Raw genomic sequence first — 26,657 nt, 5'->3', positions numbered from 1 at the left:
AACAAAGGACAAATGAAATGAACCTCGCATCTGAGTTTGTAATTGCTCTCAAACGAAGTTATTTTCACGCAAAGTTTTTTGTTTCACCGTTTTCTTCTAGAACATTCTTTCGATTTCACTTCTTGAGTGACGTTTTCATGCTTGAATTTTTGGATGTTTTGAGTGATTTGAGTTGCGCGTATTCATAAATTGGGTTTGTTAAATTAATTCTGCTAAAATAAACCGATTGGAGACATATGCCGTACACAGCTTGTGTAACGCAGTGGTTAGCTGCGCGAACTATCATCCAACTGGTCGCTGGTTCGAACGCCTCGCTTGTCAGAAGCTTTTACATCATACGAGTTTCTCCTCTAGCCTTTCGTCCGCTTCGCCGGTGGTTCGAGAGCAGTTTTTTAGACGTTAGTCATTTTATGCTTTTTAAAAGAGCACCTGGTCTATTGAGAAATTTGAACAAAATTGAAATATTTTTGGACACTGAGACCGTAGCTACCTAAGCTATCATGGTTATAGGGTACTTGTAAAGATATCAGAAATTGTGCGTTGTGTTTAAAAAATTCCAATAAAGGTTTCTGAAGTTAACAATTTTTTGAGTAATTTTTTGGTCGTTTATGCACAAGAAAACAAAATGCATAAAGTTTTTGTAATAAATTTCTACACTGCAGATCCTTTCAATTACCACTCGTGATTGCACGATGAGTTTTAACGTGGTGTCCAAATAATTAATAGTTGACATTCTCGGCTTTGGTGTCACTAGTTGAAAACTGTGCTGAAAGATGTGAGGATAAGGTATTAGTTGTTACATCAATTTTTCTATCATGAGGGTTTGTTCATAAAAATTGGGATTGAATACATTTATGGGCGCTTTTCTGTATAAATATTATACTGGATTTGGTCGACAGCATTAAAACTCAATTCAACAGATTGCTCATAAGTGGCTGGTTTTGTCAGCTCTAAATCAAGTAACAAAATCAATCCATCCAAGTTTTTGTTGTGATTGATAGTTTTTGATAGTTGGTATGACCAGGCAAAATTTTCGGCACTAAATAAAGCCAGGAATTTTTTTTTGGGAAAACAAGATATTCACATTGTAACAGATATTCAGATGATTCACGTGGGGTCATCGGACACTGGTTTTTTCTGCTTCTGTGAGGTTGTATAGTACGTGAGTAAGTTTTTTACTGAGCTCTCATTGCTGATGCTCTTTTGCTATCGCACAAATTTGCGGGCGTACGTATGAGAGTTACGTACAAAACTTAGGCTGTACAATCCTTTGAAATAAGAAAAAAACCATTGTCAGTCTATCTTCACGTTTTAAAACCTGGACATCCTGTTTTCACAGAATAACTGCCAAACCGGATATTTTGAGTAACAGTTGATTTGAATTTTTCAAATAGATGCTTTTGGTGAATTAAAACGAGTCGCTTCCTTTTGGAAATCGAGAGCTTCATTTTATTAGAGAAAATAAAATGATACTATTGTCTGCCCTCTGGACAAATTCTGCACTGGAGACACGCAGTTAAATATTCTGCCAAAATATTTAGTTTGTAACTATTAGTTGCAGAAGGAAGACAGTTTTAAAATATAATGCTTAGATCACGGTCCAACTACGCCGTCGTTAAGCTCTGTCTGCATTATAGGCCACACGTCTAATTATCTCTATGACCCTCAACAGCATCTCATTTCAGTGATAAGTCGGTGAGCAATTCTCTTAGAGCCTTGCACGATATTGATTTTGCTATTTATATTTGCCGCTCCATCTCATCTGGCTCGCCAGCTATTTGAGAGAGGAGTTCTCCCGACGTTCGTCGGTTATGTTCTGTACAAGATTTTTTGATCCCAGAGTCATCCGGCTATGTTTTTCATAGGTGACTTCTATTTTCAGAGGATGTGTTTTAGAGGAAGTCAAATGCTGCACGTGAAAAGAATTGTTTAGGTCAACCCGCTGAATAAACTTCAGAAGCAGAGAGAGTATTTAGAGTGGTTTATGTTTATTCATTACCAAAGAGGGGGGAAAGCAAGTGTGACAAAATTTCCGCGAGCAATTTTTGTCATGTGGGGCTTCTTTTGATAGCGGTTTTTTATTGTTAACTCAACTTATTCAGTTACAAGTGTTTGTCTCAGTTATTAATAGCCGCCCTCAGCCTCTAATCGACTATTTAGGAGCTCTCCTTTTTACAATCCAAAGAATTTGGATTGTATTGGTGCGCTGTGTTTTTACAACTCGAAGAGGAGTATTCGAGTTCCTTTTTTAATATCACTTTCGTTGGAGTGAAATTCGAAGACGAAAATGAAATGCGTGAAAAAATTTGGAGTGGTTTGGGTGCTGAACATGATTGAAGAGTGGAACGAAAAGAGAGTGACTTTTTGTTCATTCCGCTGTTTTTGAGAGAGGGAGAAATTGAGGTGTGAAAAAAATTTCTGTAAGCAAGCGAAATTTTGTGTTCACGTGCGGCTTTTTTAAAACCATTTTTTAATTGCTCTTAAACGAAGTTAATAGCAATTATTGTAAACGTGTCGATCTTTTTTATGAAAATTTTTTGCTCGGCATTTTGCGCTTTTCTTCAAGAACATTCTTTGAGTTCTCACGGCTTTCACGCTTTCGTTCTCCATTTTTGAGTGATCTCTTTTGCTCTCTCTTGTTGCTGATATAAGTTTGGTTGCAGCAATAGTAATAGTCAAATGACACAGTCGGTAGTGCACATGGTTATAAAGCGGGAGGTCAATGGTTCGAATCCCGGTGGGGGTCAAATGTTTTTGCACCCGCCTGTCATTCGGGAGCAATTCTTCCGACATTAGTGGTTTGTCTTTATTTTTTGTTTAGAAGTTTGAATACGATGTTGTTTTTAGGGTTGTTTTGATAGTGGTTTGTTGGTTTCTGGTCATTAATATGAATTTTAACCAATTTGCAGGTTTTTCAGATCTTTTTTTTTAGCCATCATTTTGCTTTTCTTTTTGTTATACTGCTTTGTATGGGCTTTGAATAGACACATATTAGTTATGGAGTTGTTAGATATCAAGGGATCACAGTTTTTTTGGTAGTAAACTATTTTTTGTGAAGAAAAATGGCATTAATTTTAGAAATTTCTAATTATTTTAATTTTTTTTTTTTGTTTTTTTTAAATAAATTTTCAGTCTATTTTACTTACTCATTGTTTTGGAAACTTTTCAATGCCATTTTTGCTCCAATGAACGTTTTTCTGCTCTATGTGGTCTCGTAAAATCAAAAAATTTTTAAAATTTTGTTTCAAGATGTTTTTCAATGTCATTGTGCTCATCAAGTTTTTATAGCCTTCGCCTATCGCCCAAATTAGTTGTTTTTGCTGCGTGTTGATAGTTTTGATTTCAGTTTTGAATCGTTTTGGTAAAGAAAATTGAGTGATTTTTATGCAGATTTCATCGAAATTTTGTGTTTTTTTGCTTACATTTGCTTAAATCTTCTGATTGTTTTCTTCTTGCTCCTTTTTTTTTACTGTTATCGCTTTTCTGGAGGTGTTTTTATAATTTATTTAGTGGACTTTGCAAGGACAGTTTTTACAAATTTCTAACTTTTTGTTTCGTTCTTTGTTTTTACTTTTTTATGAATCGATAATGTTTTGGATTGGTGGACGCTTGACCAGATGTATGAATTTTTTCAAAATATTGATTTGGATTGAGCATGCTGGCATTTGATCCTTTGTTTGTGGCTAAAATTGTTGCAATTTTATAGAGTCTTTTGAGTTTTGTTCTTCATTTCCTTTCTTGTACCACCGTTTTCCCTACTTGAAAATTGTGTTGCGGCTTTTTCTCAATTTGCAGTGGCTCAACGAAATAAAAGTAAACGTATTGCATGGGTTTTCGCCAAAGATGGATTTTAAACTTGCAACTCAATGTGAAATCTTTATCACATGCTTTGTCGTCTTTTCTGGTCAGATACTTCATTGTTCTTTTTCATGTTCTTGTTTTAAAGTGATTAGTGTTATTCAGCAGGATAGGCATTATGTTAGTTATTGTGGTCATTCGGTAGCATATGCTTGTTGTTAGTTAGGGTCATCAGTGTTTTCTTTCCTCCATCAGTTTTTGCTGAAATTCTGCCGGCTATTTTTTAAGATGTTTTCACACCTTTTTTTCATGGCTTTGAGCTTTCAAAACGGGACAAACAGGTAAAGGTCGGCGGGCATCAGGCAGGCCGTAATTCAAGGTTAAAAGGTCATTTGTAGGAGTTTTTGAGACCAAAATGTTGCAATTTTTTGCATTTTGTCATCTTTTGAATTGTTTGGAGCTGTCGGAAATGGACGTTTTAAAAAGTCGATAAAGGTCTTTGCAAGACATAATTACTTTTCATGACGGTTTTAAGAGCTATATGTTTTGGCACTCCAAACATAAACAGGTAAATTTATACTAAATTTCCAAAAGTTTTTTGATGTCATATTTTGAGTTTTTTGTAGGTGTCAAGGAATCTTCTCCAGGGTTTGATTATAATTACCGCATAGTTTTTAGTGGTAAGAGAATGGTTTTCAACGAATTTGAACTATTTTTGATAAAACATTTTTTTTGAAATTGTAATTTTTTTTGATCTTTTTAAACCCCAGGAGCCGGGAAACCTCCTCTAGGGTTTGTTAAGTTACTGAAAAATTTTAATGGGTCTTGGAATGGTTTTCAACTACTAAATATCACAAGTTTTATAATTCTTCTATAATTTTTTCAAGTTTATGAAATGTTTTGCAATTTATTACGTTTCTCCAGCCTCAAGGGCCAAGAAATCTCCTCTAGGGTTTGGTAATAGATTACTGTAACGTTTGCTGGCAATTAACTAGATTTCTACGTTTTTTGTCACGAATTTTAGCAATTTTTTTTATAAAATTTGCTTTTTTTTTCAGGTTTTGCTGAAAAAGTATGTTTGTTTTTTTTTGTCTCAGCGGCTAGGCAACATCCTTTAGGGTTTGATAGTTTGTTACTGCTTGGTTGCTAGTGAAAATGGAATGGTTAACTTTTTAATATCACGAATTTTTGCAAAATTTAGTTTTAAAATTTTCTGAAATTTATTAAGTTCCAAATTTATCGATCTTTTTCAGCCATTGGAACAATTTATGGCTTGAAATAAAGATACTGGATATTCTCAATGAAATGGATCTGAAGATATTAATCTGAGGAATTTGGTTGAAATTTGCAATTGTTTATCAATTTTTTGAAACTTTTGTAAGAGTTTAACTATCTTTGCTGGCCAACAAAACTTTTTTAATTCTTGCAGATGGCTCACTTGACAAAACTCGAGACAAAAAATGGTTCTGAACAGATTTTTCTGCAAAAATAAGAAAATTTATATTTCTTAGTTTTTTTTGAAGCATTCGTCAGTTTTCTGGAGCATATCTTATTTTAGCGGCAAATAATTCTGCCTCAAGGCATGTCTTTGAGTCAATGATAGTATTGAATTGTGTCACTTCTGGCATTCAGGGTAAAAGCTTTAAGAGTTTTAGCCATGATAACTTTTTGTTTTATTTTTTTTAGTTCCCCATGTACTATTTTGTCTTTTTGGCTGGGATTGTTCAATTGATCTTCTGGTGAGGTACATTACTTCTCTGTTTTGGATTCAATTCTTTGGATTGTTTTTTGGGGACTTTTCCTGCTATGTTTTTGTCCAATTCAAAGAATTTGAATTGTATTGGGGCGCTGTCTTTTAAGATTTGTTCAGACATTTTCATGATTTTTGAAGTCAAATTGGAGTAGTGATTTTTGTCACGCCGGAACAGGAAGTGGAGCGGAAAAGCGAGTGGTTTTGCGGTGTGAATTTTTTTCGCTCTAAATTTAAAGTAGTGTGAGAAAACGGTGTTTGAACTAAAATTCGCTTTCTCGCTAATGGTTTTTTGTTCACATGGGCAATTTCACTTTGATTTTTGCTGTTTTTTGGGTTTTTTAGATAGGATTTTTTCTAAATGGTTTTCCCAATCCATTCATAGTCCGTTTTATGTCTAGATTTCTGTTTAGTCTCTAAAATTCTTTGAATTGTACTTCAGGACTTGTCCTGCTATGTGTTTTTTTTAAATTCGCTTTACCTTTTGATCAGGTTTTTCGTTTTACATAAGTCACGATTTTCACGCTTGAATTACTTTACTCGCTGTTTTAACTGAATGGATTTTGAATTCTTTCACGCATTGAAATATGCATTGTAGTGGATACTGTGAAGTTCAAAAGAGCAAAATCATAAGAAACGGAATAAACCGATAAAGCACGTCATTAAGTCTTAGTGCCTTAGGTTATCAAAGTTCATTAGAGCGATTTTTAGCTGACACCAGTATTAAGCTTCATGGATTTCAGAGAAGCTTTGTTAAGTATAGTTTGAGAATCTAACTGAAACTGCACTCAGAATTTGAACACTTTTTTACTTTGATTAAAAAAAACAGAAAAAGATTTGTTAATTTCTATCTTTTTCCTTTTTCTGTTTCATTCCCAATGTGCATCAAGCCCGTCAACGGCTGCTATTTTCCGGCAATCTGCAGACTGTTTTTTTTGCAGACTAGAGGTTTTATAGCCAAGGCTGGCATATGTGTTCATATTCTGTTGTTTTCTGCTTGTGCATTTTCGATTACATGCGTGCATTTTTGTTTACGTGCGGTTCATTATCTATATAATAATATAATTCGCATTTTTTAGTATAACTCTGCTAAGTAAATGGAAGGCTGTTGGAGAGTTAATGTTTTGTCGGGTTCAAGCCTCAAACATTTGATGTTGACGTGAATTTCTTTGGCTATTCTTTTGTTTGAAACAAGACTTTTAATGGGCATTGGTTTACGAGAGGTGCAAGGAAAATGTTTCTCTTGAGTTGTCAAGGTTTTTTAATTGCGTGTTTTTTTCAAATAATCTTTTTATATTTAGCTAATTTACCGAAGTGCCTCAGCAAGAAGGTTATAAAAATTTGATTTCTTTGGTTTTCGATGCTTGGTTTTTAAGCGGTATTAAACGATAAATTTTGGTCAATAAATATGGTTATAGCGTTAGTTTATTTGAGATGTACGTTGTTTGATGTAATGCTAATTCCCTGATCTATAGAGAAGTAAGATTTAAGATAACTACCAAATTGGACAAATTTTAAGTTATCAATTCTGACGTCTCATTTTATTTTTCCTCTATTATTGTTTCAAAATGATTAATATAATTTATTGGTAAGATTATCGTGCATATTAAATGGTTAGATCAGGCCTAAATAGTTGAATATTTCGAGTGGGTTATGGAGTGTTCCGGCGAAGTCTTTTTAATTCGTCGAAGGATAATTTGTTTCGCTTCACCTTAGTTCACAGCCTGTCCAACAATTTTGCGTCAATTCTAACTTCTCTACGCTAATTTCACTCTTTTTTCATTATGCTGGAAGTGCTTTTAATCAGCAGTTGCTCAGTAACTATTTCTAAAATGAACAGAGTTAGTATAGAACATCAAAAAACGACAACGGGATAAACCATTAAGGCACAGTTTTAGATGCCCGCGCTTCTCGAACATTGTTCTGAGAAGTCTTGTTTACCATTATGCCTTATGATAACTGGTATCGATACTAATCCCGGTATCCTCTCAGTAAGAAACGGGAGTATATATAACTGCGAAATCCGGTCAAAATTTAAAATTTATAAATCAAATTTTATTTTTTTTTTCCTGTTTCAATCCTAATTGGAGTTATGGGAATCAATGGCTGCAGTTTGCTGGGTGTGTTTGTAAACCGATCTCAGTTGACGTTGTATTTCTCTTTTGTGTTAAAATGTACGTTTTTTCGATCTCTTTCATAGACGGCAATGAAGTATCAGTTTGAGCCTAAATATTGAATTAAAAAGAGATTTAGAATTTTTGGCCACGCGTAAGAGTAAGAGAGTTGTGTGCTTGAGTTTCATGCATGGTTTTTGTTTAGCTTTTCGATGATGATCAATATCTTTATTTGCTTACTGGACGCAATTTGATTGCTTCAATAATTTCAAAATTACTTCTAAATTATCAAGTAAACTTGAAGTCTAAACGGAGGTGCAATTACTGCCATTTGAGTAAAGTAAAAACTTTTTCATTGTTCAATTTTTTTATTGTTAATTTACTTCATTTATTGAGGGTTCGTTGCAAATTGTAATAGAAGTTTTTTATGTAAATTTAAGTGCCACGTTTTGATGTTTCACCATTAATTTGTGGAAGAGTCAAATTGTATATAGTTTTAAGGCGACTATTTATAGGTAATTATGGAATCGTTTAAAAGGAAAATTGGGTTATCAAGTGAAGGTGACTGGTCAAATCAGTCTGTCAAAGAAAAGATCCTATGTAGTCTCTTTAGGGAAAGACACTAATCTCTTGCTTGACAACATAGAATAAATGTCTATGCTTCGAGGTGCTATGTGGAATGTCTGAAATTGTAAGAAATAGAAGCAGAAAATGGTTTTGCTGGTTGACAACTAAAGGCGATGAATAGTGATGCGTTTAAAATGTTGTTAAAATGTGCGAGTTGTTCAAACGTGTGTCAATTATTACAGGCCTCTCGCTCTTTTCAGTGGATTTTTTTACTCTGATCAATTTAGATTTTCATGGCATTTTCTATGCTTGACTTCTTGCGTTTTAAGTGGTTAATTGCACTGGCATACAGCATTTAAGCAGCTGAATTCAATAGTGGAATTAAAATTTTGCGATCGAATAGAAATTAACACCATCCCTTTTTGAGCTTATATTTTCGCTTAATAGCTGCCGTCAGCCTCTCAAAGGCTATTATTTAGGTGCTCTCCTTTTTATAATTCAAAGAGTTTGTAACAATTCAAAGAATTTGAATTGTATTGGGGCGCTGTCTTTTTACGACTCGAAGAGGAGTATTGGTTTTCTCTCGGTCTTTTTACAGGAAGTAGTTTTGCTCACGTGGCATTTTGACCTAAAAGCGAACGTGAGAAAAGCTGTCATAGTGAACAGATTATTGCTAAGAGCGAGAAGTTTTTTTGATCAAGCGCTGCGTTTAGTGAATTACCTTTTGACTTTGAAAAATGTTCCTGAGAGAATGGTGCATATAGATAACCGTTTTTAGCCGGTTTTTCATCCATTCGGCTCAATTTTTTTTACTTGTTATTTGGTTTTTGGATCGATCGTGCATTAATATATAACTTTATGAAATTGATATCACAAGTTTTTCACCAGCCTAATAATAATTTTCAAGTGTAAAATGGGCTCATATTTCTCAATTTTAAAGTTGATTGTTGGATTTTTTTAAATTTGTTTCTTCCTATTTGGATTTTTGAGCAGATTTATTTCTGAAATATCAATGTTCATGACAACGTTCGATTGGCAATTCATGCATTGGACAACTCTTTTGAGCGTGAGTTCTTTTTTGTTTTATCAAATTGTACACATGCTAATCAGTTTTTTGCATTATCTGTCCATTTTTTTAATTAATTGCTCTCAAACGAAGTTTGTAGCAATTATATTAGTCCTGTCGGTCTTTTTTTAATGCGATTTTTCGCTTGACCGATTTTTCGTCTGACGCTTTTGAGTTTTCGTCCTCAAAAACGGGATAAACAGGTAGCGTCCATTAAGTGCTCTTAGAGCCTTTCAGCTCTGTTTCAGCTCAAACTGTTTTGGAGACTTATACTTATGGTGTGAAGGGCTGTTCTTAGAGGTTGAGACACCCCCCCCCCCCCCCTGTTGACCCCCCGCCCCCACTATTGCCTCCACCCCAACCGCGCTGTTGCCCCCCAACCCAGTGTTCCCCCATCAGCCCCTGTGACCCCTCCTCCTCCCCCCATGGCTAGCTACTGACGAAGCCAACCGCTCGCTGGTCGTTTGAGAGCAATTCGCCCGACGTTAGTCGGTTATGTTTTTTGTTTTTTTTTGTTTTACTTAGAAGGAAAGGTTTTTCTGTGCACAGCCAGTGGTTTATTTTCTTGTTATTAATAACGGATTTCTTTTTGACATCTAATCTTTGAAGTTCAAGGGAAATTTGTTTCTTAATTACAATTTTAATATATTTTTATGTATGATTTAAAATTCTGAGATTTATTATTTGCAAATTATTATAGTTTAGCGAATATCTGTGAAACTTTTCCTCAGTTTTTTTTTCAACAGAAGCATGGTTGTGTTATGTTTTTGAGCCATGACTGCTAAATAAAAGTATGTACTTATTTTGGATCAATATTTTTTTGGTGTGTTCAAAGTCGAAGGTAAAACTTGCGAACAGAGCTTGATTTTCTGAGTGTTTGTTCAAAATCATTTTATATATTAAAAGTCGGAAAAGTAGTTGTGAAAAAACACTGCTAATAAAGCGAAATTTTTTGATCACTTACGTTTTTCAAATTAGTTTTTTAGTTTTAATGCCCACTTATCAAATGTGGTTCTCACAATTATCTATTCTATAAGTACGGTGTTTGGAAGCACCTTTGAGCATCTGAGGCAAATATTAAACAATTTGCCTTTTTTAAGCCTTTCTCGATTTCTGTATTCTTGAATTTTTTTAACCTTTGCGGAGTTGTGTGGTTGAAACTGGTTATTCTAGCAGTTTTGGTGATCTTTCGTTATGAGTGATTTTATTTCAATTTTGAGGAAAATTTGCTAAGTTCGAGCAAATTTTTGCCGTTTTTTCTTGTTTTTATGGTTTTTTACTTTCCACCTTGCGCTTCCTGCTTTAATTTTTCTCAGTCAATTCTAAGTTGAAAGTTACTTTTTATGTGTTTCTACTATATGAATTGACAGTTCAAAGCTAATCATGGCAATTTTCTTAATCTTAAATTATTTTTATTCAGTTTTTTGTTCTTAGCAGTTTCCAACAGTCAATTGATTTCTCTCTCTCTCTCTCTCTCGTTTTGGATGAGTAGCTGATCTGGCAGAAAAGCTTGTAATTTTTTTTGCTGTACAATGGTTGGGAAGATTTGTGAAAGCTAAACAGGGCTCATATCACTTGATTAAATTAAACAAATTTTCTATTTTTTATCAGATTTTTGGAATTTGTTTTACCAATTCACTCATACTCCTTTCCAGGTCTAGTTTTTTTGCTTACTCAATAAAATTTCTTTAAATTGTACTTCTGCTCTTTTTGTTTAATTCGCTTTACCTTTCGGTCACATTTTTCTTTACATAAGCCACGAATTTCAGGTTTGACTTCTGACTGGTTTCACTTTTTCAGCTGAATGCATTTTAACTCTTTTCACGCATTGAATTACGCAAAGTGGTGAATATGGTCAATTTCAGAAGGCAAAATCAAAATAGAACCGATAAAGCCCGGTCATTAAGTCATTGCATTGGGTTATCAATGTTCATTAGAGTGTTTGCTAGCTGGCAGTAGTATTATGCTTTTTATCTGTCAGTTTAAAAGCCTGAACTAAGTATAGTTTTAGAATCGCCAAATTAGATCACTTTTGACACTGAGAAAACAACTGAAAAAAATTTGTCTCTTTTTCTGTTTCAATCTGATGTTCATCAAGCGCGTCAATGGCGGCTATTTTCCGACAATCTGCCGGCTGTTTTTTTCGTAGACTAAAGGTTTTTTTAGGGCCAAGGTTGGCGTATGTTTTGATATTCTTTTGTTTTCTGCTTGTGCATTTTTTATTACATGCGTGCATTTTTGTTTAGGCGCGGTTCATTATTTATATTGTTATAATTTGAATTTTTTAGTCTAAATCTGCAAAGTAACTGGAAGGGTGTTGGAGAATTAATGTTGTGTAGGGTTCAAATCTGGAACATTCGAGGTTGTTATGAATTTTTTTAACTATTCTTTTGTTGGAAACTTGACTTTTGTTGGGCATTGTTTTACGAGAGGTGCAAGGAAAATAATGTCTCTTGAGCTCTCACGGTTTTTAATTGCTTGTTTTTTCTAATCATATTTGTTTTATATTTCGCATATTTATCGAAGTGCCTCAAAGACAGTTTGTAAAAGTTTGTTTTCTTTGGTTTGAGACTTTAGACTTTCACTCTTCACTTCATTTTGAGTGATTTCGATTACTCTCAATTCGAAATCAAATTTGTAGCTAATATAAAATCTATTGTTGGCCGTTGATAATGAAAGATGTTTTAGCTTTGATTAAGTTGTCTAACAGCTATCCTGGAGGTCTTGGGTTTAAAAACTCTGTGGGTTTCGATTTTTAGCACTCATAAAAAAAATTTTTGAGAGCAATTCAGCCGACGTTAGTCGGTTTGTTTACATTTGGTATCACGTTTTCTATTTTTTCCGCAAGAAGTTCGAAGCAATTACTGCAAGCGTGTTGATCTTTTTTTTGAAAAACTTTTGCTTGACCTTTTTGCCTATAACATTTTTTCGTTTTCACTTCGTGAGCGACTTTTTTACGCTTGATTTTGGACTGCACCTAAATTGCCCTTACTGAAAATTTAAGTATGCGTTGCTGAATCAGAAGCGAATGTAAGCCTTGATATGATAAGGACATGATAGCCAATTGGCAAGTGCTTCAGTCTAGGAGGCGGGAGGTCGAGGGCAATTTGTCCGATGTGGTATACCTTTGAAAGGAACCTACCAAAATTGTCTTTGTTTTATCCTCCACTTAATCCCAATTGAACTTCTAAGCTATTTTGCCGTGATAATTAGAGTATTTGGAATTTATAAATTGACTGTTTTTGCATGTCAGCTTGTTCGTGAGTTTTTCCACCAAACTTGATAGATTTCTCATAAGATTTCAATTAACGAAGTAGACACTGAGACTGGATTTTGTTAATAATTGCTCTGGAATGAACTTTGAGGCAATCTTGGTGAACGTGCTGTTCTGTTTTTGGGCAAAATTTTTACTTGACTTTTTTTGCACTTTTTTCTAGAACATTCTGTGACTTTTCAAGTGACTTCACGCTTCACTTCTTCATTTTGAGGGATTTCAATTGGTCCCATTTCGAAACAAACTTTGTTACTAATATAAAATTGATTGTTAGTGGTTTAAAGCCGTTGTAGCTTTGTGATTAAGTTGTCTAACAGCTATCCTGGAGTTCTTGGGTTCGAACCCCTATTGGTTCCGATTGTCTGCGTTACAAAACATCTTCGAGAGCAATTCATCCGACCTTAGTCTTATGTTTATATTTGGTATCACGTTTTTAATTTCTCTCAAACGAATTTCGAAGCTATTATTGTAAACGTGTTGGTCTTTTTCAATAGCTGCAAAGCAATGGCTGAGGCTATTATTCGCCTACTCTTGGTTTTTAAAAATTTTGACAACAGGATTTTTGTTACAACCACATGACGTCAATAACCACTTCGAATCTGCTTTTTATTCATTCGTTCATGCAACTTGAACTGAAGTGCGTGCGTGACGTCATTTTTCTTACTTAGTGGAGAGTGTTTTTTTGTTCATTCGCGTGATTAAGTTTTTGGTCACACGACTTACCTCACTCTCTTAATTTATTCCTCTACTTCCTCTGAAATTGACTTTTCTTTATTTTAATTCAGAGATAAGGTCAAATGATTGTGTCACTCTAACTGAAAAGTATTTAAGGTCAGCTAATAGAATCAGCATTTTGTAATTATTGTCTGTTTCTTTCACCATCTTTTTGGGACGACAGATCTACGGAGTTATTGCGGCTATTTTCTGGCAATCTGCCAGCTATGTTTATGTAAAATTTTTGCTTGACCATCTTCGTGTAGAATATTCTCTCGTTTTCACTTCGTACGCTTTTTTACGCTTGATTTGTTGGCGAACCTAAATTGAAAACTTAAGTCTGCTTTGCTATATCAAATCTGGTCCTTTTTTAAATTGCTCTTTGATATTTTTAGCAATTATATTAGACCTGTTGGTCTTTCTTCTTCAGTTTTTATTCGTAATACCGACCTTTCTTCTGATGGTTTTTGGTCTGACTGTCTTTTCGTCCTCAAAAAACGTAAAGCCCGCAGTGCTTTACTAGTCTATAAGTGTAAATTTCGCCTAAGCTGTTGAGAGGACATACAGTCATGGTCTGAGGTACACAACCCCGCTGTGCTCAGCTCAAGCTAGTCTCCCGAGGCCCCAGACAGCTACTGACAAATCCAGGCGCTCGCCAGTCGTTTGAAAGCAATTCGCCCGACGTTAGTCGGTTTTATTTCTGGTTCTGGTTTATTTCGTTTGGAGCTATTCTCTAAGTAAGGATGGTAGTATGTCACCGCAAAATAGTATGGATTGAACATTTTGATCGTATTCTATTTGGTAAAACGTTTTTTAAGACGCGCAGAGAAATTGAAAGTTTCTATGGAGTGACATTGATTATTTCGTGCTGTCATAGTTACATAGCGGATCTTTAATGCCTTTTCCTTTTGTTGCTTTTCATGATGACTAATTTAGGAATATTTGAACGCAATATGTCGTTTCCTGCTTGTACGTAGCATTCGGTACTTGTTTGTAGTGTTTGGGAAACGTTCGATGGTTTTTACGCTCTGTTTATGCTAATGTGTATGCTTTTTCAGTATGCGTGGATTTGTTTATTTTTTATCTCTATGGCTTAGGTATGCATTTAAATAATATTTAAAGGGCATGCTTTAATTTTTTAGCAGCAGTGCTTAGTAGTGTAAGCGGCGGTGGTAGTGTGTGTTTAATCGACTAAGCATGTTTTATACAGTAATGAGTGAGAGTGATTGAGAGTAAACGCGAAAGGGGGGTTGTGAATAGTGTGGTAAAGCTCTTAATTTGTGCTAAATTGGAGGATGATTTTCTTCTACCGTCGCTCAATTGTAGCCAAGCACCGCTCAGCTTAAAGGTGTTGCTTAGTTTAAACTGCAGTTTAGTTTTTAATTTTAAAAAACGCTTTTTCCAAATCATGCGCAAGTTGTAAATATGTTATACAAAAGCGTGTTCAATAATAGCTTTTTCTCCATTTTGAAAAGAATGCTAAACTGATGTGACCTCTTATGGCTATTGTTAAGTCTATTTATACTTGTAAAAAGAAATGTATTGACAAGAACTTGATCTAAATTGTTTGAGAGCAAATGGTGTTTTAAGCTCCCTGCGGCGTTTGAAGTTATGCCAAACATTTGTGTAACTGCATTTTTGAGTTCAAATATTAGGCCATGTTACTCAATGAAGTATTTCCCCCTATTGAAATGCAAACACTATCTTATTTCACGCTCAACTGACTCAGTATGTTTGACTCACTATCAAAACACGGCTGAATATTGCATGTCATGTTTGTGAACAGCACCAACACTGGAGCTGAATGAATTCATGTGTCAAAATATGCACGATCATGTTTTGTTTGATATGAGCAAAAATACAGCCACATCTCACCCCCACTAGACCCTAACCGGTAGAGTTTTATGTTTTCTAATTTATCATTTAAAATTATAATGGTAAATATGAACTGCACTGGATTGTCCCCACCCATTACTAGGCTAGACGAGACCTTTATTAATGTAAAATGTAACCCGCTCCACTTATAAAAACAGTGAATCGTCTTAGGAGGGGAGGAGGTGGTGAGGTTTGCCTCTGCTTGCTTAAACAGTTAGTTTTTTTTGAGTTCTTGATCTTTTTTGAGTTGAAGAGTTTTTAATTCTAGGAATTCTGGGAATTGGTCAAGCATTGATCAATGGAAGCACTGTGGTGATTCGACCCAAGTTCTCAGCCAGTCGGTACTGGTCGGACTGTGCGAAGTACAACTGTACTGTAGGGCAATACATAGGTGAAATATGTCGGTACCTGTTAGCTCAGCCAGAGTCACAACACGACAGGCAACACAAAGTCCGCCTCATGATTGGCAATGGGTTGCGACCTCACATTTGGGAAGAGTTTGTGAAGCGATTTGGAATAGCCCAAGTGGGAGAATTTTATGGTGCTACTGAGGGTAATTGCAGTGTGATGAATACGGACAATAAAGTTGGAGCAGTAGGGTTCATGACCCAAATTCTGCCAGCTATGTACCCGATTATGTTGATCAAAGTGAACCCGGATAACGGTGAGATCATGAGAGATAGTAACGGTTTGTGCATTCAATGCGATGCGCACGAAATTGGACACTTAGTAGGTAAAATTGACACCGACCCGGGTCGGCGATTTGACGGGTACTTAGACAGAGCCGCGTCGCAGAAGAAAATAGTGACAAATGTGCTCAAGATTGGAGATTCCGCTTTCTTATCAGGCGACTTGCTAGAGAGAGACGAGAATGGCTACTTGTACTTCCGAGACAGAACTGGCGATACTTTTAGATGGAAAGGAGAGAACGTCTCAACGACAGAGGTGTGTTTGAGCATATACCATGTTTGAAAATAGAATTTTTTCCTTTAATGCCTCTTGTGCAATTTTTTATGCTCAGCAAATGACGTATGTACGGTTGCAAAATTTTTAGGTTGAAATCATGAGATTATATTCAGCTTAAACTTTCATTCAGTTTTTGTTGGGATTTCATATATGGCTTTCTGATTTCAAGAAAAAAATATTAACTGAACTTCTTCCATGTTTCTCGGGTAATGAAAATTTGGAAAGGGTTATAACTTTGGAAACGGTAATGCCGAAATTACAGAAAAGATTTGAAAAATGTTTAAAAGTTTTCTGATTTTCCTGTACTATGCAAGTAGTTTGTTGCATCAAGTGTTCTAAAATTTCATAGGACCAGCCATAGAAAATGAAAATACTACGCATCTTTGACAGCATGTCAATGTAGAGAAAGAAGCCAAGTTAAACAGTCCATCAAGCTTGAAGTGTTCTGTACCTCTACAATAATTTTGGTTTCGTTTTTCTATCGGTTAAATTCTATGACAGTTGGAAGTTGAAATGGTCAAACGGGGATGTTTAACATGGCTGTTTAGGCCAATTAGGTATTACAGTAGGGATTTTTCCATTGCTGCTATCAATAGAGAGTAATTAATTGCTCTCAAACGAAGTTTGTAGCAATTATATTAGTCCTGTCGGTCTTTTTTTATGCGATTTTTCGCTTGACCGATTTTTCGTCTGACGCTTTGGAATTTTTGTCCTCAAAAACGGGATAAACAGGTAGCGCCCAGTGGGCATTAAGTGCTCTTAGAGCCTTTCAACTCAAACTGTTTTGGAGACTTATACTTATGATGTGAAGGGCGGTTCTTAGAGGTCGAAGACACCCCAACTGTTGACCCCCCCCCCACTATTTCACCTACCACCTCACACTGCGATGTCCTCCCCCACGCCACTCTTGCCCCCACAACCCCCATCCCCATCAGCCCCCAGTGCACCCCCCCCCCCCCCCCCCCAACGTGGCTACGCTTGAACTACCGATCGCTATAAACACGCAATTTTATACTAATTTTCACATTTTTTTCAAGCTTTTTTAAAATGTTTGTCATTTTTTTAGTTTTTCAGCCCTAGGTGTCAAGCAACCTCTTCTAGGGTTTTATAATAGGTTACTGCATAGTTTCTAGTGGTAGTGGAATGGTTTCAGCATTTTAACATCGCGAATTTTAGCATTTTTTTTTTTCAATTTTGACATTGTCATTATTAAGGTTTTTCACCCTAAGAGAAAATCTCCTATAGGTTTTGATAATAAGTTACTGGAAAATGTTTCATGGCCATGGATTATTTTTCAGCTTTTATCACCAATTTTAGCTGTTTTTTTTTTAAAAAAATTTGTCATTTTAGCAATTTTTCAAGTTTTTAATTTTTTGTAATTTTTTTTAGGTATTTCCAGCCTCAAGAGCCCCATAACCTCCTGTAGGATTTAATTGTAGGTTACTGCATATTTTCTAGATGTAATGGAATGTTTTTCAAGATTTTGATATCAGCAATTATTAAAAATATTTGCAATTTTTTCAAGTTGTTTAAAGCTCTTGAATTTTTTATCTTTTTTTTCCGGCTCCAGGGTCCTACAGACCTCCTCCAAGGTTTGATGATAAACTGTAGCATAGTTCAATGGAATGGTTATCAATTTTTTGATGACTCCAGCTTTAGCAATTTTTTAATAAATTTTGATTTTATTTTTTCAAATTTTCGAAGTTTTTTTCTTGTTCCAAGTTTAAGGATCTTTGAGCCAGTGAATCTATTTAAAGCTTGAAATGGGGATACTGGATAGTCTCTTGAGACGATAAAATGATTTGGGATATTTTATTATCTTGCATTTTAGCAAGATTTTGTTGAATTTTGCGATTGTTTTCAAAATTTTAGAATATATTTGTCCTTTTCGGAGTTTCACGATCATTACTGGCCAACGAAGCTTTTTAAGTCTTGCAGATGGGTTACTTGACTTAACTCCACAGACAAAAATTAGTTTTGAACATTTTTACTGCGAAATCTGGAAGCTTTTCTTCTAATTTTTGCAACATTTTGCAAATTTTTAAAATATCAGTTTTATTTACCAACAAGGCTAGAAAACTAAAAGTTGCAGAGTCGAATCAAGCTAAAGCTAGCCTCACTATACCGTGGCTTGCTACTGACGAAGTCAACTGCTCGCCGGTCGTTTGAGAGCAGTTCGCCCGACCTTAGTCGGTTGTTCTTTTTTTTCACTTTTGCACTCCATTCTTCTACAACTGAGCAGATAATTTATACCCAATTCTAAAGCAATGGAAAAGAAATTCAATGGAAACGACATGATTCTCTGATGCTTTAGACTGAAAATGTTTGTGGGATTGTTTGTATTCTTAGTTTTATCATTTGAAGTTTACTTTCTGACAAGAAACTGCACTCAAGTACGCAGGCTCAGTTGATTTTAGAAACTTAGACTCCGTTTGAAATTTTTCAAAAGAAGGAAGGATTTCATATTTTATGTTCTGCGCAAATGGACTGCTTTATATCAGGAATGTTGAAGCAATTATGAATCTTTTTTCTTGCGATTCTAGACTTGTTGTCAATATTTTTGACAATTGTTCTCAATCTTTATTAATAGCTTTCAAGCAAAGTTTGTAGCAATTATATTAGTCGGGCTGGTCTTTTCCAGCAACTTTTTGTACTATCGTTGGATAGTTTTTCCCCCATCTGATCTGTCTTTTCGCCCTCAAGAATGGGACAAACAGGTAAAGGACGAGGCCATTATGTGCTTGTTAAGTGCCCTTAGCGCTTTACTAGTCTCTAAGTATACATTTTGCCAAGCTGCTGAGGAATTGTAATTTCATGATTTGAAGGTCAAATTTTTGGGACCCCCTCTTCCCTTTTTACCCCCCCCCCCCTTCATTCAACCTGTAACCTCGAACACGCTCAGCCCCGTTCAGGTCCCCACACTCAGCCCCCTCCCCCCACCTCACACACACCCACTCACTAATAATGCCGAATTTACCCCCCTTTCTTTGATCCTTTCACCCTCTCAGTAAAGCTTAAGCTAGCCTCTTCAACCCCCAGTTAGCTTCTGACTAAGCCAACCGCTCTCCAGTCGTTTGCGAGCAATTCATTCGACGTTTGTAGGTTAGTTATTTAAGGCCAAAATGTTTTTTAACTGTTTTTATTATCAATTATGAGAATGCTGAATTTTTCAGAATGGTATTTTCCATTATGTAATACTCGATTTCATTTTTTAAACAAAAGGCATTAATTAAATGGCCAGAAATCAGGACTTTGAAAGAATTGTAGTGATTTGCCGACCGGCTCGTGTTGTTGGAGGAAAATTGTGTTCAAATAAGCGCCTATTGATATACATCAAAGTTAACAGATTTTTTGTTTCCATTTTTTGATAAGTTGCTTGATAAATGAGAGATTCAAACATTACGTGAAGATACATTACAGATTTGCCTCGTTTATTTTAAAAGGGCTATTTGGTTGACTTTCATGGCATTTCATCAATTGCTATCTGATTTGACTTTAATTGTTACTGATTATTGGTATTTAATTGCTCTTGAACGAAGTTCATAGCAATTTTTGTAAAAGTGTTGGTCTTTTTATGCAAATTTTGCGCCTGACCGTTTATCGTTTTTCTTCTAGAACATTCTTTGACTTCACAGGTAAATTTTTCACGCTTTCGTTTTTGAGTGATCTCTGATGTTCTCACTCTGAAGTAAAGCTTGTTTCTAAAATAAAAACGATTGCAGCATAGCACCAAACAGGGACTGATAACCTAGTTGGCAGTGCTTCTGGTGAGGGAGCGGGAGGTCCATCGTTCGAGTCCCGGTGTGGTTAACTGTTTTTCCACCCGCCTGTAGTTTATGTCGGTTTATGTTCTTTTGTGCTGGGTGACTTTTTTGCTATGGAATTGACGTTACCACTGAAAATTAAAGTCACTTGAGAACACTAATGTTTCAACGCTAATGCGCTAAAAAAATTAGCAAATTAAATTTTCGTAATTTTTATTAGTTGCTCTCAAACCAAGTTTGTAGCAGTTGTATTAGTCTGGGGGTATTTTTCTATGCGATTTTTCGTGTGACCAATTTTTCTTCGTTTGACCCATTTAACTTTTCATTCTCAAAAACGGGATACACAGGTAAAGCCCTGAGGTCATTAAGTGGCTGAGCACCTCTCAAAGCGGTACGCCTTGCTAGTCTTTAAGTATGCGATTCACCAAAGCTGTTTTTCGTGGTGTGAAAGGGGGTTCTTAATCTTTAAAATTTGACCCCTCAATACCCCCCAACCTAATTGACTGCTCCCGAAGCCAACTACTGTTATAACAGTAAAAATGAAGTAAACCTGTTTGCACGGATATTGATATTTTTCCTTTAAAATGGATGTCGTTTCAGGTCGAGGCTGTGTTGATGCCACTATTTGGTAATTCAGACGTAGTTGTATACGGGGTGCAGATTCCTGAGTTCGAGGGAACAGCTGGAATGGCAGCGATAGCAGTTGATGTGCCCAGCCAGCAGGAGTTCAGGAGGCTGTATGCTGAATTGAAGGCCGCTCTCCCTGCTTACGCTCTCCCAGTTTTCATCAGGATAATCTCCTCTGGACATGCCCATAGCACAGGCAAGTAGCAACTCTTGATTCGCAGCTTCTTAAGTTTAAAGTCGCTCTAATGAATTCCACGCGAACAAAGTTTATGATAATTATTTGGGTCCTGATATTCTATTTAGCGTCTTAGCTGCGTTTTAGGCGTTTTTTCTGTTTCCCTCTTTTCGTGATCTGATTTTATAACAAATGCTAAGACAATAAAAGTGGTATTATGGTGCGTAATATCATTTTTAATTGCTCTCGAATGAAGTTTGGGGCAATTATTATAAACGTGTCTTTTTATGCAAAATTTTTGCTCATACAAAAGCGATGGTAATATAGTAAGTTGCAAGCCACTGACAGCATAGAGGATAAAGCTTCCGTCTAGCATCTAAGTGATCGGGAGTTGGTACCCCTCCCTAATCAGAGTTTTTGCGCTCATAAAATTTTATCTGGGTTAAACCTCTTGCTGTCGTTCGAGAGCAATTTGTCGACGTTAGTTGGTTTATGTTTTCAATATTTTATTCGTTAATTAGTGGTTACCGCTTGTGTTTTCGAGTATAATTGTCACAATCGTTTTTTATGGAGCTTTTTTACTACCAAATTTTTCTCTGATTTTTTTAAGGTTTGGCTATTTCACTTTCCGTCCTCGAAAACGGGATAAACAGGGAATGCCCGGAGAGAATTGTTCTATTAGAGCCTTCCAGCTGACTAGTGTCTAAATATGTGATTCACCGGAACTGTTTGAGGGACATAGTTTCATGGTTTGGAGGGCGGTTCTTAAGAGGTTGACCTGAATTTTTATTTTCTTCAAGATTTTTGTTACCACCATATGACATAACAATCACTCCAAATCAGCTTTTTGTTCATTCGTTTGTGGAATTTTAAGTGATTTGTGTGCGTGAAATCATTTTTCGCTCTTCGTAGAGCAAGTTTTTTTGTTCATTTGCGTGATTAAGTTTTGACCGCATGTGACTTCACTCTGAAAATGTTTTTTCTTTACTGTAACTCAAGGAAATTTGATCAAGTTAGTGTTTCACTTTCAAAATGTTAATTGAGAACAACTAATTGAAGCAGCAACAAGTTATGCAGATTCCTAATCAAAATTTAACATCAGCAAATAAGATGGGGTGAACAAGAAATGCCCTTACGGCCCAGAAGTTTCTGAGTATGCGATTCACCAAAACCGTTGAAGAAACATAAAATCATGGCGTGAAGGGCGGTTATTATGAGATTGACCCCCTGCGCCTCCTCGACCCGCTTCAACCACGCCTATCCCCCGTTAATCATCACGAAGACGTAGCTACCTACTGACGAAGTCAACTGCCGCTCTTCAGTCGTTTGAGAGCAATTCGCCTGACCTTCTGATTAGTATCCGCAAAGCGATAGCTAGGTCTATTGTTGACCTTTTCTTTTTATTTCGTCAAGATTTTTGTTACGACCATAAAATGTCATGATCACAACAAATATGCTTTTTGTTCATTTGTTCATGCAATTTTATGAGAGTTATGCGTGACGTGTAATCACTCTTAGTGGAGAGAGTTTCATCATTCGCGTTGTTAACTTTTTGATTACACGTGACCTACTCTCGAAATGGATTTTTAAGTTTAGTTCAAGGAATAGCGTCAAATGAGTGCGTGTCACTACTGGAAGATTATTTGAAAGAAGCAGATTTAAGTTACACATATTCTTATTCAAAATATAACTCCTAGGCTATTAATAAAAAGTAGAGAAATATTCTGTTCTGGTGTTTTCTGAAATATTTTTGAGACGGCAGATTAACGAAGCTATCGGGGCAGTTTTCTGGCAATGGCCAGCTGTAATGTTTGTTTTTATTTTGTACGGAATTGTTTTTTTTTTTGTTGCTTTGTTGCACTCTGACAGATCTCGCGTGGTATTCAATCTTACATACGTATTTCTGTCGAAGCTTTTTTTGTTCGTGGTTTCAGTCATTGATTCCATTTGTTTTTTTAGAAATACATTTCAGCTTTTCTGCCGCTTTTTTTGGATTGCAAACAAAGTTTTTTAATTAATAGCCGCGTCAGCAATTCCAGGCGGCTATTATTGCGCTCCTATTTTTTTTAACCGTCTAATAGATTTTTGTTTCGTCTTACCCTGACTACTTGGAATTGACTTTTTGAATGACTTCAGTGACTTCTACTGCTTTGCAGTTAAAATTTGTGTTCGTGATGTCATTTCTGCTTTTAGGTCAATTGCGTGACTTACCTTGCTCAAAAAAATGACTTCTGAACTCACTTACGGAACGTTAATTTTTATGAACATTTACTAATTAAAGGTCAATAGTGTGCATCTAACTAGTGCCAAACTTATATGCCCTAAATCCTGAGTCTTGAGTTTTAATATCGAATATTAATTTTGAAAAAGCTCCATTAGGGCTTTTTCCTTGTAGAGCAAATGTGTCTCATGAAAATTACAGTCCGAATCATCTAACCCAAAAAGTCTAGTGCTCTATTAAAAAGCTGGTGGTCGATCTGTCAATCTTATTTCTTTAGTTGTTTCAATGCATGGTTTGGCCAGAAGCATCTATCGCGGCTATTTTCCGGCAATCTGCCGGCTATGTTTATTTTAGTACTGCTGGTCTTTTTAAGTGATTTTTCATAAATTCTGACTTGTCGCCTGATGTTTTTCAAAGATTTTTAATTGCCCTCGAAGAGAAGCAATTATTGTAAACGTGTGTTTTTTGTATGCAAAATTTTTGCTTGACCGTTTTTTATTTTGAGTGACTTTTACGCCCTTGACTTTTACGTTTTGCGTGATCTCAAATTCTCTCTCAATCGCAATTTCAAGCAGCTTAACTCAATTGCCCCCCCCCCGACTGAAGCAGGTTGTAATTGATTAGAACTTCGTTCGGGAGCAATTCTTCCGACGTTAGTCGGTTATGTTATGTTTCAGTTCTAAATGGTTAATTTTTATACAACTTGACTTTTTTTTAGCTTTTCGCTCATTGAATGATTTTTTTTTGTTTCAGGAACGTTCAAGCTAAAGAAGTTTGATTTGCAGCGGGAAGGGTACAACCCCAATCAAATAGGAGACCCTTTGTTCCTGATTGACCATCAGAATAAAACCTACAGTTCGCTAGATAGCAAAGCTTACAAGGAGTCGGGCCTCACAGATGGCACCATTCGCATCTAAGTGACGGATGAGTTAGGAGGTGTTTTAATCATTGTAATTACCAGCTGCAGTTGACGCCGATTAGGATGTTTACAGCAGTGCCAGATTGCTAACGTGGCATGCGGAATGACTTAATCGCCGCTAAATAATAAAAACTCATTTGAATTGATTGATTGGTTAATTCGCTGCTAGTCTCCAAATCTCATCTATTCAAATTCCTCTAGTTCATTGCGAGTATATACTGTACTCACAAAGTGTAAATGAATTTTTTCTCATAGTTTTTGTAATAACATGTTTGCCTCATTTCTATCGGCCAGTCTCTCAAAAAAAGTTCTGTTCCTCTAAAAAAGAAACTCTCTAAAATGAAGTAAATGTGATAACACAACTCATTGTATTTGATTAATTGCAGCTCAATTTTTGAGAGACGGCTCTAGTTTTGTTTTCGCTTGTTAAAAATATCCCGAATTGTTTTTCAAATTGAATTCACGCATAGTCTATCCAAAATACGCAATTTTTCAATAAGCTAATGTAATGCAAATTTATTGGATTGATTTAATCTGTTCTTCTTCCTGTTGTTATTCGTGTCTTCAGCTCATCATAGCCCTCATTCCTACTACAACTTTTGTTTTGTTGCTTGTTATGGTCGACATGTTTGTTACATAATAGATATTATTGACGATTTATATTGTTAACTTTGACATCTCTTCGCTTCTCTGAAAACATTTCAAATTAATATTGGCTGTCTATTCTCCTACAGTAATATTATATTTTAATACCATGACGTAATACTACGCAGAATGCATACATGCTTAACTGCTATATGGTTGCATGACAATTTACCCAATTTAAAAATACCCAAGGTCTGGTCACACTTTTTTGGATCCTTTTTAAAGTTATTTATTGATCGGATTGTAACATTTGACGTTGCCGAAATATGTGATAATCAGGCAGAACTATCGATTGAATTTTGGTTGAATTTAGTGAATGTAATTCTGTATAAAATATTTTGATCAAAATAGGAGCATTTGATTGGGTAAATGTTTGTCACTGTACTGTGTATGCAAAGGAACCGCTTTCCTTCACTCTTCCCTTTGCTCTTACAAAGGATCTCTAAGCTGTTATTGTTTTATTCCAGAAGTTGAACCAATCATTCATTGAGTATGTCTTGAGTTAACCCTTGCTGCTAATTTTGTACAATAAATTCTTTTATGAAATTGGGTTTTAAAGCCGTCCTGAGTCTTAGGTTTAGTCATCAACTGCTAAGACTCCAGAAGCATGATCGGAATAAGCGGCAATTGGTTTGTTAGCTTGAACCGTCGCTCTGGTCCCTTTTTCGGATTCAATTTTTTATCACTGTTTAATAGCCGCCGCCAGTCTCAAACGGCTATTATTTATGCGCTCTTCTTTTTCAAAAAAACGGCTATTTAGGCGCTCGAAAGAATTTGAATTATATTCGGGCGCTGTCTTTTTATTACGACTCGAAGAGGAGTATTGGAGAAGTCCTTTTTTAATCAATTTTATTGGAGTGAATTCTAAAGCAGGAAATGAAACACGTGAAAAAATTTGGAGTGATTTTGTTGCTGAACGAAACGAAGAGTGGAGAGAAAAGAGTGGTTTTTTGTTCATATCGCTGTTTTCTAGAGCGCAAGAAATTGAGGTGTGAAAAAAATTCTGTAATCTAGCGAATTTTTTTGTTCACGTGCGGCATATTAAAGCAGTTTTTTAAAATTTTTATTGGTTAAGAGGTTTGGTTCTGATTTTTTTGTAATATTAGGCTGGTTTTGGTAGTGGTTTGAAGGTTTCTAGAAATTCATATGAATTTTATGCTAATTCGGAGGTTTTTCTTGTATTTTGCTGATTTTTGGCCATTTATGACGAAATTTGATCAGATTTCTTATATCTTAACAGATTTGATTGTTTTTCTTTTATAGTTTTGTTTCAAGATAATCATAAATTAGTGGAGGCCCGTTTTGTTTATGAGTAGTTGGATGGGCGTTTAAGTGGATTTCCACTTTGAGTCATTTCCGGAATTCTTCCGGCTATGTTTTTAAGATGTGTTTACGCATTCTCTTGAATATGGAAATTAAATTGGAGTAGTGATTTTGACCACGTCAGAACAGGAAGTGGAACGAAAAAGCGAGTGGTTTTGCTGCATGAAATTTCTCGCTCTAATTTTAAAGTAGAGTGAGAAACAGGTATTCGAACAAAGATTGGGTTTCTCGCTAGTGGTTTGTTCACCTGCGGCATTTAGAGATTGATTGTTACTGTCTAATTGCTCTCAAACGAAGTTTTTAGCAATTATATTAGTCCTGTCGGTCTTTTTTTATGCGATTTTTCGCTTGACCGATTTTTAGTCTGACGCTTTTGACTTTTCGTCCTCAAAAACGGGATAAACAGGTAGCGCCCAGCGGGCATAAAGTGCTCTTTCAGCTCAAACTGTTTTGGAGACTTATACTTATGGTGTGAAGGGCGGTTTTTTGAGATTGAGACCCCCCCTGTTGACCCCCCCCCCCCACCCCCACTTCCTCCACCTCCCACCGCGCTGTTGGCCACCCCTAACCCAGTGTTGCCCCCCATCAGCCCCCGGTGCACCCCCCCCCCCCACCGCTTACCAGTCGTTTGAGAGCAATTCGCCCGACCTTAGTCGGTTATGTTTTAATTTTTTTATCTGATTTTTTAATGTTTTTTTCTTAATTCTATAATTTTCGTTTTTAGGTCCTTTTTTCATTTAGTCAATGAAAACTCTTTGAATTGTATGGCATAACTTGTCCTGCTGTTTTTTATTTCGCCAGAATTTTTGTTCATGCAGTGTCTACTGAGTAACATTCGTGATTTTTCACTCTGAACGAA

General features: G+C 35.9%; 3 protein-coding genes across 3 annotated transcripts in view; 2 read left to right on the top strand and 1 right to left on the bottom strand.

Annotated features, from left to right (window-relative positions):
• LOC142336170 (ERO1-like protein beta) overlaps window positions 1-26,657 on the top strand; it is a 459,014-nt gene that overhangs the window by 307,911 nt on the left and 124,446 nt on the right. The gene's annotated exons all lie outside the window — the stretch shown is intronic.
• The window catches only part of LOC142346837 (uncharacterized), a 236,672-nt gene that overhangs the window by 159,870 nt on the left and 50,145 nt on the right, over window positions 1-26,657 (bottom strand). The window lies entirely within an intron of this gene.
• LOC142336164 (long-chain fatty acid transport protein 1-like) lies at window positions 15,398-24,681 on the top strand. The gene is made up of 3 exons (XM_075384780.1): window positions 15,398-16,103; window positions 20,489-20,711; window positions 23,665-24,681. Exons 1-3 carry the CDS (start codon window positions 15,618-15,620, stop codon window positions 23,826-23,828), a joined length of 873 nt encoding a protein of 290 aa, XP_075240895.1. The 5' UTR covers window positions 15,398-15,617; the 3' UTR covers window positions 23,829-24,681.

This window comes from Convolutriloba macropyga, chromosome 1, assembly GCF_964194025.1.
Source record: "Convolutriloba macropyga chromosome 1, txConMacr16.3, whole genome shotgun sequence".
NCBI lineage: Eukaryota > Metazoa > Xenacoelomorpha > Acoela > Convolutidae > Convolutriloba > Convolutriloba macropyga.
This window is presented reverse-complemented; position numbering and strand designations above follow the sequence as displayed.

Excerpts from the sequence above, each read along its gene's own strand:
- LOC142336164 (XM_075384780.1), top strand. The coding sequence starts at position 15,618 with ATGATTGGCAATGGGTTGCGACCTCACATTTGGGAAGAGTTTGTGAAG. Across the intron at positions 16,104-20,488 it reads AGAACGTCTCAACGACAGAG|GTCGAGGCTGTGTTGATGCC; the intron begins GTGTGTTTGAGC and ends ATGTCGTTTCAG. Across the intron at positions 20,712-23,664 it reads TGGACATGCCCATAGCACAG|GAACGTTCAAGCTAAAGAAG; the intron begins GCAAGTAGCAAC and ends TTTTTGTTTCAG.